Genomic DNA, 15,429 nt, shown 5'->3' with positions numbered 1-15,429 from the left:
TTGTTCCTGGTTCCCCAAAATCTCTGATATTCTGTCTCCTTTTGCAGGAGATTAAAGTGGGGGAGAGGGGAGGACAGGATACTCAGCTTGAATATAAATTCATTTGAAATCTATGTAACACGTGCATTAACATATGCACTTGCCACTAGTTGCAGCCTTTATAGTGTGTTCCCATTCTCCAAAATTTGTGGCTAAAAGCATTATATAATCTACATTTTATATATAAAGCTGACTGGTCAATCCAATACTGATTTTATAAGCATTTTTATATTTAATTATTTTCCCCCTAGACACTGCAATTCAGAAGTGCACAGAATTCCATATCCCTTTAACTTTTTATTTCAGGATTTAACAAGTTCTTAACAACACAATACATAGCAAGCTTTAAAAGTTTGAATTTGTGCTAAAAATGATCCCACTAGATCACTTCTGTTGATGTTTAGAGCCACTGTGTTTAAAAAGTGATGAATCCAAACATTCAAATGCTAAGTTTATCAATTTTTAAGTTTATCAATTTTGTTGAAATTAGCATGAATGACAATTTTTGTTCTGCTCAAAATAAACATTGAAAAATATTACTTCTCTAAAGCTACTACATTTACATTCATGTCACCTTTGAAAGCACTTGAAACTTCAAAACTTTTTAGTTAGCAAAAGGGAATGCTATAAATATTCTTGTATAAATTGTTTTAAACTTATTTAACACACCTTCAGGATTTTACACATCTTTGGTGATACTGAAGTTGAATTTTGATATCAAGTTGTTTTTCTGTGAATATATAAAAGTCAAGCAGTTCCCTTTACAGTGGCTGCATTTATTGCATTCAACCCACAAGGAAGCAATGTAATATTTTAGCGGCTGTTTTAGAGTTATTTGAAGTTTCCCTTCCAAATCCCTGCTTTAGGGAATTATGTAGTTGTACATATTACACAGAAAAACATCAGCTTTTCTGTATGGAAGATCTAGACATAGAAAAAAAGATATAAGGGGCATATAGACATTTTGATAGGCACAGTTTTAAAAAGGCACAAATGTTATACATTCCATATAAAAATAAATTAATCTACAGCATTAATTAAAAATTACAACTCCCATAACGTTAACTAATGGCAGAAGTAAATATCTGTTGTCTGTTGCAATTTTTTAAAAAAACATTGCACTTTACATTTTTAAAACCATCTTTTATAAAATAATATACACTTAATTATATATGGTATATGAAAATCAAGTTATTTTGTATACGCATCTCTAACCAGATATGGCACATGAATATACAAGAATGAAACAAAAATTACTTTGCCACTTTTTTAAATGAAATGGCAATATTGAAACTGAAAAAAGTATACTTCAGTAATATTTATAGAAAGCTAAAATAATGTGGTTGCCTTTGGTATCACAAAGCACCACACCTTTTAAATACCAGAAATGACTGCTATTTTGGCTTTGAGGCTACATAAGTATTAAGCATTTGTGTAATCTTGTTTCCCAGTATTTCAGATGACCACCTACAGATAGTGTTGGAGTTCACTTCAGTGCTAATAAAATAGATAGTTTGTTTTAAATGACTTATTTTGGAAAGTGCATTTCTGTTGGATATAAGACTCAAAAACTAAGCAACACATTTTTAAAAAAATAAATGCATGTTAAAATAGTGTTGGAAAGGTAGTAAAATAGTGAATTTCTGTTCATTGAGAGAACTCATCTGCCCCCACACTGGCTCATCAGCAATCTGCCATATATCGACCTGAAAGACAGAAAAAGCTTCTGTAGTTAATACCTTTTCAATAAAGTGAAAAACAGTTATACTAATTACTTAAAAAGAATTTTCTTCTATTTAAAGATAACAACTAAGATCCACTTGTCACATACAAAACAGCCCTATTTGCTAAAACTGCTAAAATATGCTAGCCATATAAAAGACATTGCTGTAGACTGTGCAGGCGATTCATTAATGTGACTTATTGTAAATTGATGTATATCTCTGTATTTCTTTTAACAGGTTTTAATTGACTTGTGGATCTATAATTGAATTTGTAATGGCTTTTAGTCAAACACAATAAATGATTTATTGATTCTTGAACTAAGGCAATATTTTAAAATTACCGTATTTTGCCGCGTAATGGTCACATTTTTTGTGCCAATTTTTCCCTTCCAAAAAAGGGGGGTGCGTCCATTACAAGGTGAATTATGGTAAGAAGCAACAACATGCTATGGACTCCGGTTTTCTTAACAGAGCACTGTTGCAATACAAAGCAAAAGGCACAGACTTCACCCTTTCCGCTGGATTTTGCCTTCTCCCAGCGCAAAGCTCTGTTGGGAGAGGTGGCGGCTTCAGTCATTGTTAAGAGTTCTTTCTTCCTGGGTTTCTCAAGGCTATTTGCTCATGCAGAGGAGGAGGAAGGTGGTGGATGGGCAGTGGAGACATTTGCCCGCCTGCTGCTTCCCCTTCTTTGCAAGTCCAAGGTGGCGACAGTAGTGGCAGTGGCAACAGTAACAGCCCAGGCCTGGCTTTGCCTTGTCTTGTCTCCTCCAGCTGGCAAGCCAGTGAGGGCCTGGACTCTGGCCCTCACTGCCTCAGGAGCCCCCTGTGCCTACTCCCAGCTTGCCTCAGATTTACCTCTGCAACTATTACGCAGGGAATGCTCTGGAACCAATTTTGGGGTCTGAGAAAAGGGTGCATGACTATTACATGGTGGCGACTAGTATGAAGTGAAATACGGTATGCTTCCACATTTCCACTGGCCATAGCAAATAGGTTCCTGTGCTCTGGTGACACAAGTTCCACTCTTCTCCCCAAACCTAGAACTTCAACCAAAGCAGCAAGTCTTTTCCCAGCCTTACTTACAGGAAAGGCAGGGAGGGAGCGAGCCAACAAGGGGAGAGACAGGGACAGGCAATCATAATTTTTGGTTGGCTAACACAGCCAGCCAAAAATGGTGGCGCTGTTTTCAATGTTTGAATTGTATATGTTAGAGCACTCAGTTGCTTATATTCCATGATGTCAAGTGAATACAGAACATAGGTTTTCCCCACACACTTTTCTCAACAGATATGTTTGTAGAACATACACTGGGTATTTGCCATTGTAAATGTTGAAAAATGTGAAGGGGAGATTCATGTCAAAGCACTGTGACTGACACGGGAAACTCTCCTGAGTCTACTACATTACAGAAAAATGTTTTCCCTTTGCACTCATGGTTCTGAGTATAGCAGAACCACAGTGAGTCACAGTGTACTTTCAGGAGGTATGTTTGACTTCCATGCAAGGGCAAACTGGTACTGCATTAACCACATCCCACTGATGATTTAAAAAAGTAAGAAATGTATGTCCTATTATGATTATGCTTCTTACCAGTGGCAAATCTCTTCTTAAGTAGGGAAAGCCGATAGCCAGTGCCTACTAGTTCAACGTCTACTCCTGAAAGTGTGCTTCCTTCACTGATAAATTGCACTGCAAGTGTTGCTGGCTTACTGGGTCCTTCTGAAAGGTCAAATTTGGCTCTGAGGGAGCCAGAGCCTATTCAGGGGGAAAACACAAACAAAGTGAATAATAATTAAGGATTTGGTTTGTAATGCACCATCTAGCTGGATGGGAAATAATTTGGAGAATACCTTGATAAGTCAATAATACAGGCAATAATACATTTCAGCACATAAAAAGTCAACATCTGCAGTGGGGAACCTTCAGTCCATGGACCTATTTAGGCCCAGTAGGACTTCTAATGTGGCTTGCAATGGCATTTCTCTCAAACCACATCCACTTGCTCTAAACGTGATGTAATGTGATGTCAAATGTGGGGTGGTTAAGACACAGCTGCAAAGGAGCAACTGGGAACTTAAGCTTCCAGTTGGCACTTGGGGCTCACTGACTGCACTGATCAGCTGACCTAGCTCCAGGTAGTGTGGTAGAAGGACTAGAGGAGGTGGTGACCACATTTTCACAGCCTGTGCTTGCACACTCACTCATTTAAACTTATCCATGGTTTCCTTTCATTGAGTTTAGGATAAATAGGCAAAACCACTATTTCTCATTGCTATTTTGATGACCAAAGCGACAGCCTATAATATCCAAGGCCAACTTTAAAACTGCAAATATATAGTTGAATTTATTTTTGAAGGTAAGGTAAATCATAAAAGTGCCTTTCGAACAAAAGAGACCTAGATATACATTAAAAGGTAAATGGACCCCTGACCGTTAAGTCCAGTCGCCGACGCCTCTAGGGTTGCAGCGCTCATCTCACTCTATAGGCTGAGGGAGCCGGCGTTTGTCCACAGACAGCTTTCTGGGTCATGTGGCCAGCATGACTAAGCCGCTTCTGGTGAACCAGAGCAGCACACGGAAATGCTATTTACCTTCCCACCGGAGCAGCACCTATTTATCTACTTATCTACTTTGATGTGCTTTCGAACTGCTAGGTTGGCAGGAGCTGGGACCGAGTACCAGGAGCTCACCCCGTCATGGGGATTTAAACCGCCAACCTTCTGAGCCAAGAGGCTCAGTGGTTTAGACCACAACGCCACCCGCATCCCAGAAATACATTAGTAGGCATCTTTTTCCACTTGAAAGTGTTATTCTAAAGCACCAAAGCTGCAGCAAACAAAGGCAGCACAGTCTGCTGCTTGTGGCTGGAAAGCCAAACAGGAAGTTTGTGACTGTTGCCATGGGAACAAAGGGGCAGTCCATTCTGTACTGAGCACCGGATGTTAGCTCAGTGGGTTTGTCATATGACCTGTACAGGATGTACATGGGTTGAGTTTCTCTCTGTATGTTGAAGAGAGCAGACATGTTTTCTGGATGACTGCTAAAAGACACAAATAAAAGGACATGTAGATACGTTACTGTCTGTGTCTGATTCCCCTCCCTGGGGATATGCAGGGAGGAGGAGAGGAGGAGAAGCAGTTGGTGTGTTTTCCTCACAGCCTGAGGAAAATCGCCGGAACGGACCTCGTGTTTATCCTGCCGGGAGTCGCCCGAGGGAGGTCTAAGGAATTCAGCCGGTGCCTGATCAGATAGGCACATACCGATGACCGGGTAGCAGAATTCCAACAGAAAGGCCCCCCCCCAAGACATGTAAATACACTGATATAAATACATAATACATATAAAAAGGTGGAAAATGTATAAAATTATCTATATACCAAACACACCATTAAGTGTGCATCAGTTTTCCACTGCTTACTTGTTAAATTTGAAATAGAAAATAAACAAGAAATATATACTGGTTAACTTTAATTTTTTAAAAAATACTTTCTTACCTCCATTTTCTGATTTTTCTGAAATACTAGATAATTTCCATAAAGCTTTCATCTGCTCTGAATTCCTGTTAAGAAGTAAAGTCTGGTTATTGGACTGCAGCCTAATGGCAAATTTTTATAGAACTCCCTTCCAGGTAAAGGTCATATAGGCTGGCTTCCTTTTGAAAGTTCAGTGCCTATGATGACTTCTCTTTTTAATTCCAGCAGGCACTTTAATTGAAGTTTGATTTTATAGTTTAAATTGATTTGTACTTTTTTTTGGTATTGTATGCCTGTAAACTGATAAGAGACAATCGTAGCAGGATATAAAGGTAAAGGTAAAGGTACCCCTGCCCGTACGGGCCAGTCTTGACAGACTCTGGGGTTGTGCGCCCATCTCACTTAAGAGGCCAGGGGCCAGCGCTGTCCGGAGACACTTCCGGGTCACGTGGCCAGCATGACATCGCTGCTCTGGCGAGCCAGAGCCGCACACGGAAACGCCGTTTACCTTCCCGCTGGTAAGCGGTCCCTATTTATCTACTTGCACCCGGAAGTGCTTTCGAACTGCTAGGTTGGCAGGCGCTGGGACCGAGCAGCGGGAGCGCACCCCGCCGCAGGGATTCGAACCACCGACCTTTCGATCGGCAAGTCCTAGGCGCTGAGGCTTTAACCCACAGCGCCACCTGTGTCCCAGCAGGATATATATTGCTTAAATAAATAAATATTTTCATTAATTTTATTTTTTTATTTTTACTTAACAAGAATATGCTAGATGCTGGGCAGAACAAGGAAATTAACTTTGTAGTCTAAAATATCCTGAAAAAGTCATTGTCTTGTTGAAGGTTTGTAGTAAAGCAGAAAACCTAGTTTTCTGTGTATTATCTTTCAGGAGATGTACAGCACTCCTAATATCAGTACCATGGTGTGAAAAATTTAAAAATAAAAGGATTGCTTTTCACAATGTTTTAGATGTAAAACAGTAGCAGCATAGTGGAATGAATTCCATGTAGTATCAGCAGTAAAATAATAATAATATTTTTTAAAAAAATTACCATTTTGCTGGAGGAAGTGACTGCATATTCATTACACCTCCATCAACTGGTACCATGACCTGTATATTAGAAAGCATAGTTGGCACTGCCATAGAGGCCGGGTTGTATTTGTAATCGACTCTTACATCAGTAGTGTTACTATTGCACTTCCAGTACGTAGCAAGATTCAGAGGTGCAGATTGGATGCCATTTGAAGATACCTTTGAAAATAATCAAATAATGACTTTTAGGTCCAATAATGAAAACTATAAAGTTTCAATTTTGTGCTGTGTTCTGCAATATACTTAATCAGAAGCTTTACACTTAATATGTATACATTAACCACATTACTATAAAAATTCCTGAAAATGGCTACGTTGCCAGGAAATACTTTTAGATGATAAAGGCACAGACTGAAGTTATGAACTCTTGGCTCCAAGATGTGTCTTTCAGTACTGCAAAGTATTCGTCCTGATCTTTGAACCCATCTGGGCAAAAAAGGCAACAAACAGCATGTTGTAGCTAGGACAACAGCCAAGATCAGAAGTATTAGGCTATCATATATGAGCCTTAAAAAGAAAATACCAGAATGTTTCTATAAATACTGTGAGGAAAAACAGTCTGAACAAATTAATCAAGGGAGAGTCAATTACTTTTTTTGCAGTCGGATGCAAGGCCAAGCGAGTGTGGTGTAAGTAAAGTAAAAAATAAAAAGTTACCTGATATTTTAGAACATCTACATTATAGTAAGAAGCTGAAGGATTCTGTTCCGATAGCTTCTTGAGGTAGACTGTAACAGCTTGCATGTCCATCCAAAAATCTCTTACATTGGAATCGCTTTGTGATGGATCACTGTGCACAAAAAGTTGGTGAAAACACAGGTTTTAGATTTCTTACATATAGGAAATGTTTTGTAAAAGAAGGAATACAAAGTTTTTAACCATCTTTTAAAACTACTTCTATGGATGGGGGTTGGATCCAAAGGGTCCGCAGCACACACAGAAGAACTGTTTTATACCTTTGCAGAAGATCAAACAGACAAATAGGAGCTGCTATGGAACCCACCGATTAAAACTAAATGAACTCTTGCATATTTGCAGAACAGTGACTTTGTCTCTGCTCATGATGTTTTGCTGTAGCAGAGAGGCTAAATTACAACCTGGAAGTTTCTGGTTTCACTTCCCACTGCCCATATATAACTAGAAGGACTTGGCATTTCACACATTCTCTGCCTCAGCACCCTATATGTAAATTATTTGGCTTCTGTAGTTGCTGAAATTATATGACTATCTGGAAAGTTCAACTGTTATTTCTTTATGCATATTGTGAACTGATTTATGATGTATAAATAAAAAGCAGTATGTAAGTAAATGAATAAAGTATGATGGTAAAAATGTTGCAATACACTACCTCTACAATTTTATACTCAATTTTGCATTTTTACAGAGTGGGTGCTATATGAAGTAGCTAGAAGTCTACTTCCACTGTAACACAGAGACAGGAGCAGCCCAGGATGAATTTAATTTACTTCATAATAAATGTTGCACAAATTATATTTATGTATAACCCTGTAGAAGAAAGCATGCTAGTTTTAAACACACAAACAGCATATCCTGGGGGAAATTCATGTTGTCCAGTAAGAGAGACAGCTGGTCTAAGACCGTAGCCTTAATCACTCTCATATGTGTCGATTACACAGCAGTTTCTGTCCAGCTTGAGCAGCTGCCCACAGTGAACACGTTCTGTACTGAGTAAAGAAATCAACTTTTTATTCAGTGGCTCAAAACATAATTAGGTAACTGCGATTAAGAGACCAGTGTAATCCATATGTAAACCCAAAATGAAGGCTGTAGTTTCACAGGAATGAATGAGGTACTCTGTGTGTCGTGTACGGCCAATTGTTTAAAAAGGAATCCTGAAGATATATGGCATATCCTGAGCCTGCAGAAAGCTAGTAAATTCAGAGCAACCCTCAGATTTCCTGGGAATCAAAGAATTCTGATAAGAGAATGTATTGCCATACTTTCAACCTGCAAGCCAAACACCTATGGGGACTCGTGACACATATCCTTATGATGGCACACAGGCACAAATCAACAACAAGTTAAGATTGTACCTAAACGTTTACAAGTGATACAATTTTTGTTTTCCGGTTTGATGTGATGAGTGATGTCTGAACTATTCTCTAACACATGTTTCAAAACTGGATTAAATCCTTCCTCAAATGAAGGAGCTTAATATGTTTTGAAAAATAATGTAAATAAAATAAAATAAAATCACAAAAAGCATTAGATGCTTGCCTTGAGGAAACGAAGCATGCTATGTAATCTGTTTGTAATATCAAACCATATGAGGAAATGCAACTAGCTTCATGGGGTAAGGAATACCAGCATAGTTAGGAGGTGGGAAGACATCTATGTTACCCATGAAACAGTGCACTACTGCTGTGGACATTATGGTTAATTAACACTGCCGCTATGCATTTCTTTAGCACCACCATTTATTTAGCATTCATCCAGTTCTCAGACACCATGGACCCACTACTGCTCTATGAATTACCCCTCTGGGAATTGTTTCTACATCTTGTGTGTGCATGCAATGTGGACTCTGCGTGGTGAACCTGGCGGGGGGTGGGGGAGCTTTTTAAGGAGCTGTGAATCATGGTACTACGAAAAATGTTTATGGTTTAAAATTAGGTTATTTCAGTAATTTGTTCTAAGTGAGCTCTAATGGAAACTTGCAAGTTTATTAAATCTCTAAAAGTAACACTAGAATTGGAATGAAGCATAAAATATACAATGCAATTTACCAAAGCATATTTGCAGGGTGAACAGGGTTTCAGCATGAGAGAATGTATAAAAAGATAATAATGCAACAAAGCACATTTATAAATTAGATAGTTTACTATTAGATAAAAAAATACAAAACCTGTATACAAGTTGTGCATTTGGAAGAACCTGCTCTAGTTTGCTTGTGTTTTTTACCCTGAAGCAGAGCACAGCTGGAGATGGATTGCTGGTGAAGACTTTAATAATTCCACTTGGGAATGAGACTGTCATATCACCAGTGATTTTCACAATACATCTAAAAAAAAAGATGTCAAATTACAAGCATTACTTTTACAACAAACTATAGGATGCATGCTACATTTAGTCAAAACATGTCTGTTGTTATAACAATCTAACTGGAAAAAAGTATTACTGTAGTTAGCATACAAATTTACTAAGATTGCTCATTTATAATGCAATTTTAGAACTAGGAGAGATTTCAGCAGAAAGTTCTAAACATATGGCACAAGTTTTGAGTACCTTTGGAATGCCTCATGACTCCCATTATGGTCAACCAGTGAAATATTGCTTGAGGTCTTTTTGGATGCTAGACCATCTCCAGTTGGGAGCTGGACAATTCCCTCCCTCAAGAGGACAACTTGCCTAACTTGTTGCCTTTTGGAAACAGGTAATAAATGCTATGTATAGGCTCTGAAATGGCTTCTTATGTGCTCTTATACATTGTTAGCTTTTATGCCTTTTTATGTAGAAAAGTGGTATATAAATATGGTACTGGGTAGACTTTGTTCCCAGGAACAGCGAGATCCAATGCCACAGCAGTAGATGTGATACTTTTCATCTCCTCTAGGGAGCTACCTGTCTCCTCATCTATTCCCCAGCTACTCCAGAAGGTCCCCCAACCTTATGGAGTCCCCCAACCTATGGAGCAAATTTTGGGGGCTACAGAGGGAAAGAGACAAAAGGGAGACCTGTTTGCATAAGCAGAAGTCTGATGTACAAGTTGGAAGTCACAGCTTAATATTACCCTAAGAATCATTCATAAATAAAAATGAAAACCAAGTCTGATGCAGGCATTGAATGACATTCAATAGTTATCTAACAACATAATCCATACTTTCATCAGCAGTGTATTTATCCAAATAGACACTGAACAATATACATTAGAATTTCATTTCTGAAGTTCCATTATTTTTTCCAAAGTAAAAAACAAAACAAAAACCTTAATCTTTTTTTAATGCAAGATATAAAATTCAAAACAAATGTTTTACTAACTTTGTGGGATCTGCTCCTTTGAAGTAGGCATTAACAGACTCAGTAAGGGCCACTGCAACAGGCAAAGTGTCCTGGTTTCCAAGGCTGACAGGGCTAGGGCCACGTGAAATACCTAGAATGCATAGAGTTTATTGATGTCATTTCCTATCATGTTAGCAACTTCAAAGATGGATTACTTCAGCTATGAATTTCAAAAGACATTAATTATTAATGTAAGACTAAATACTAAAGTACAAATATTAGATGATGCAGATTTTAAGATATTGCACTAGGATTTTTGCATGCATATATGTATGTATAACATCATATCAACAATTTAATATAGATAACAAGTCTATATTTAACAAAGGACTCCACCAGTTAATGTCGATTATTTCCATTTCCTCTATAATGACTGCAGAAAAGTAACTTTTCCTTGCCCACTTTAAAGTAAGATAATCACATCATTTTTTCCACTTTGGAAAGAACAAGAAACCATGTAGTTCTACAGCAACAAAAAGTTTCAGAGTAATGCAGGTGACATAATATCTATGTGTGGTGGAAGACTGAAACAACACCTACTGGCCCTCTTTGCTCCTTGGAAATAAGGCTATGTAGGCCCAATCTGCAGAACATTCTTCCCTCACACAGATGGCTTTGAGGGGTAGAGACCATGTACACAGGGCCCATATGCTGATAGGCCTGGCACAAGCACAGCAGGGGACAAAGCCAGCTGGGCACTGGAATCCCCACACTGTGAATACGGCTTTATTTTTGAACGTTTCTTACAATAATGTATAAAACAAAATAAATGCCAAGTAATTCTGTATGTTCTGTAACTTTTAAAAAGATTACTTAGGAAGATGGTGATGAAAAAGAAGAAGGAATTTCTTTAAATATGTTACTTAAAATAACACATTACAAAAATAATTTGGGATATTATTATTATTATTATTGTTATTATTATTGTTATTATTATTATTTAATTAAATCTTGCCAAAGGCAATCCAAAGCGACTTATAACCAACCAACAGAAGGAGGGAAAGAAGGAAGCTGCGTAAGTTCCTTTCTCTTGGCCTGAAGGATGAGGCAGAAGTTATAAGACAGCTAACATGACCCCCAGACAACAGCTGAACATTCTACATACTGCTGGTGAACACATTAAAAATGTTTTCCATTCAGCTGATACAATGATTTTTAAGAGAGCAAGGCCAGATTTGTCAAATGCTGCATCTTAAATCTTTGAAAATCAATCCAGATAAATCTGTTTGGATAATTGCTTGTTATCATGAACAGAACCAGACAACCAATTTAATAATTCAGTATTTTTTAAAAAGCTTTTTCGCAAAGGGAGAAAAACGTCACCTATGAAAATAAGTATTCTCTCCAAAAGAAACTTATCAGTACCTTATAGGCTTTATCATGCAGATGTCCCACTTGTAGAAAAATACAGATCACCTATGTTTAAAGTCTAAAATCCTGTTAAAATGAATCCTGTCACTGCATGTTTGCAATGTGTGTGTGTGGTGTGTGTGTGCATGCATTCATGCCCTTTCTGGAGCAGCTCCTTTATTCCTAAACAAATTATTTCACATCTCATCTAAAGGATTTATAAATAGCTTTTATATCCATTTTTCAAAGGCTAAAAAAGTTTTAGAATTAGATACTACACAGGGAATCACTGATAGACTTACTTACCAACTGTAGGTGTATTTGCTGCACTTAATGAAGCAGAAGATGATATTGAGGAGGAACTCTCTGCACGTGCCAAAGGAGCTGAAGGAGGTGGGCTGGAATTGGAGGTCAAAGGAGGGCTGAATGGCCTTGGCTTGAAAACAAAATGCAAAAGCATGAATACATACAAAAGTTAAGTAGGAAAAGCTACACTGAGAGATAAATATAACTTAAGGCAAGTTGTATTGCTCTTACAATTTCATTAATTCCACTGAGTTTCCCTGCAGTCAACTTTGGTCTAGAAGCTGGTCTTGGAGGAGGCACTAAGGTACCCACAGAAAGAGGGGTAGTTGGTCTTGCTGGAAGGCAACAGTAAAGATTAATATATTTCTATAAAATTTACATTTACGAACAGCAATAAAATATTCTAGTACACTAATTATTGGAATAGAAAACCAATTTAAACAGAGAAACTACTGGACTAAACAGTTCAACAGTACTGACCACAACATTGGTGGTCAAGTGGTAACAATAGGATGAATACAACTCTAAAAAGTAGCACTAGAAAGTACCGTATTTTTCGCTCTATAGGACACACTTTCCCTCCTCCAAAAATTAAGGGGAAATGTGTGTGCATCCTATGGAGCGAATGCAGGCTCCTTGGCTTCAGCAATAGCAACGCAAAGCCTCCAAAGCGCAGAGGGAGCGCTCCCTCCACGCTTCTTGGCTTCGCATTACTTTCGCTGAAGCCTGGAGAGCGAGAGGGGTCGGTGCACACCGACCCCTCTCGCTCTCCAGGCTTCAGGAATAGCCGCCTGAAGCCTCTGGAGCGCAGCAGGAGGACCCGCTGTGCTCTGGAGGCTTCGAGTTCCTTTTGCTGAAGCCAGGAGAGCAAGACTCAATCAAGAAGCAGCATCTTCATTACTGTCTGTAATAAAACCAGGCTGATCCATGATCTGATCATGAATGAATGGGGTGACCTGGTGTGTATCACTGGTACTTGAGGGGTGGGGAGTTGGAACCATTTTCAGGCAGAAACCATGCACGGAGGGAAAGAAGATTGGACAAATCAGGGGAGGAATGATTGGACAAATCATTTTTTTTTCTGTTTGGCTACAATCATTAAAAAAATAATAATTGAAAAAGTGGTGAGATCAGAAAAATCCCAGATTAAAAATGTTCCCCTAGGAATCAATGGAAAGCATGGACTTGTTATGCAAATACTTTCCAGGGAACAAATTGTGTTCAGTAAGTGGGATCTGCGTGTTCTTTATCAGCATTTTCTTTTTTAGAAATCATATGTAAGTTGACATTACTGTGACTACGTTTGAAAATCCTATTTACATTGCACGCTTGTCATTAAAGTTTTCCAATGGAAAAAGAGGCACTTCCACGGGCTTTTCTCTGTTAATAATAAACCTACCTGATGAAGATGAAGACATTGTTGAAGTCAGGGAGGATGAATCACCAGAATTCCTAAAGAGTGGATCCCATGCCAGGAGGTCATTATTCCCCTTCCTATAAGTCATCATAAAATGAGTATAACTCATACCAGGTATGTTTTTAGAACTGAACTAACAGTTGAAGCTGCATATGCATATTAAAACAATAATAATGCATACTTAAATATTTTACACCAGAAACTATTCCCTTACAAATGTTGAAAGGGAGAATACTAGTGGTTTTTTAAATCAATATAAAGTATTACAATTCTTATAGCTTTTAATCCATTATTGCCATTTTTGAGAACTTGGCTAATTAATAATGCAATCCTAACTATTTCTACTCATAAATAAGCCCTACTGAATTCAATGGGGTTTACTGCCAGCTTAGTCGGGTGAATACTGTAGCTTTAATCTAATTTTACATCTGTGCACTCCTACAGCTGCTTTGAGCTGCCGAGTTACTTTTTAATGGTCTATTGAATTATCATAGACATTGTCCCTGAAACTGTCAATTGTTTGACATGCCAATGTTACTTTTGCTATTGATGTTTCTATTTTATGTGCCATAAACCACTTTGGGAACTTGTGTGTTTGTAAAATAAGATCAAACAACTGCTGACCAAACAATTATTAAATTATTTTTTTAAAGTAAAGAAAAACATGGTACGTGATGAGGACATACTGAAATTTGCTATACCATATTTTTTTATTTGGAAAAGGCGGATGGAATGAAACCCCTTCTGCAAGCATCTGAATCAAATTCTGTCACAAATCTGTTTGATTTGACTTAAAAAAACCTTATGATTCAGATAGAACAAAATACATTTTACACACAATAACTATGGGCCAGGTTTACTCAGGAGGGGCAGAGGAACTCCTGAAACAATGCATGGGGGGAGGAGAGGGCAGTTCATTCCCTCAGACAAGCAGAAAAGCTTGCACTGACAAAGCAATCTGTTTAGCACTCCACTGAAGAACTTCCTATATAATGGCAGCTTCTAAGAGCGGCACTTCAGGGTGGGGATGGAATCATGCATGGCTAGCAAGTTAATTGATTCTTTTTGGCCTTGGTCTGCAACGATGCTATTATTTTTTCCAATATGGCTTTGTAGAATTTAGGTTGACTTTAAGGCACTGACAGCAAGAAAGTGATTTATATTCTTCTGGCAGAACAAATATAAATTTTCAGATGCAAAGCTATGTACATTGTAATGTATCACATGATATGAGCACAAATTAAAAGGGGGGTCAGGTAAGCATCCAAAGTGAAGGATGAAAAAATATATAAATAAATGCTGAAATTCATCTTTTGGAGTCCCAAGCAGCCCACACCTAAACTGTCACATCAGAACTGAACACTGAACACAGGAATCTGGGGGGCGGGGAGAAAGCCCTTCAAACCTAATATTCAGTGACTCTTCAAATAAAAATAAATGTCTAATGTGAAACTTACTCATTAGATGAAGCAGAAAGCTTTGATTTTGTTAATTCTTCACCTAAAAGATATTATGACAATTGAAAGCCATGACATTTAATTAACAAAATCAGCCAGCTTTATAAAAGTAATGTTTTAAATGGCAAAGATGTAATACAAAACAACTCAAACACTGACATGAAGTGGAAATGCATCACAGTATGAATCTTCTGCTTTTGCCAAAAGTGTTTATAACAAAAATTGCTGTATGAGAAGGAATCCAGGAAGGACATGGGTGTGGAAGGACATCAAATGCCTGCTTAAACGGAATCAGTTTGTTAGTTTTTAAGATGTAAAGTTTTTAATGTTTCCAATGCATTTTATAAATGTTGAGAGCCTCTTTGAAGACTCCAATTAAAAAAAAACCCAGGATATGAATAGAAAAATAAATAGGAAGTGAGTTTTGCAAGATACTGATCTCAAAATAGTTTTACTGTAAAACACAGGCATTACAATATCCTTCTCAAACTATGGCTTGGATTCTAATTTGCTCTTCTAATGTAAGAAGATGGTTGATTTTTGCAACAAT

General features: G+C 37.9%; 1 protein-coding gene across 1 annotated transcript in view; it reads right to left on the bottom strand.

Annotated features, from left to right (window-relative positions):
• Positions 1 to 316: 316 nt before the first annotated feature.
• The window catches only part of FCHO2 (FCH and mu domain containing endocytic adaptor 2), a 64,157-nt gene continuing 49,044 nt past the window's right edge, over positions 317 to 15,429 (bottom strand). Inside the window, exons 16-26 of the mRNA XM_081929360.1 lie at positions 14,880 to 14,922; positions 13,405 to 13,499; positions 12,237 to 12,340; positions 12,006 to 12,135; positions 10,329 to 10,440; positions 9,196 to 9,351; positions 6,987 to 7,119; positions 6,289 to 6,488; positions 5,258 to 5,322; positions 3,354 to 3,518; positions 317 to 1,745 (exon numbers count right to left, since the gene is read on the bottom strand). Of these exons, the coding sequence (XP_081785486.1) occupies positions 1,723 to 1,745; positions 3,354 to 3,518; positions 5,258 to 5,322; positions 6,289 to 6,488; positions 6,987 to 7,119; positions 9,196 to 9,351; positions 10,329 to 10,440; positions 12,006 to 12,135; positions 12,237 to 12,340; positions 13,405 to 13,499; positions 14,880 to 14,922 (1,226 nt within the window). The 3' untranslated portion in view covers positions 317 to 1,722. The remainder of the gene's footprint in view (positions 1,746 to 3,353; positions 3,519 to 5,257; positions 5,323 to 6,288; positions 6,489 to 6,986; positions 7,120 to 9,195; positions 9,352 to 10,328; positions 10,441 to 12,005; positions 12,136 to 12,236; positions 12,341 to 13,404; positions 13,500 to 14,879; positions 14,923 to 15,429) is intronic.

The sequence above is a fragment of the Podarcis melisellensis genome (assembly GCF_964234715.1).
Source record: "Podarcis melisellensis genome assembly, chromosome: 11".
Lineage (NCBI taxonomy): Eukaryota > Metazoa > Chordata > Lepidosauria > Squamata > Lacertidae > Podarcis > Podarcis melisellensis.
Note: the sequence above shows the minus strand (reverse complement) of the source record. Positions and strands in the feature narration are given on the sequence as shown.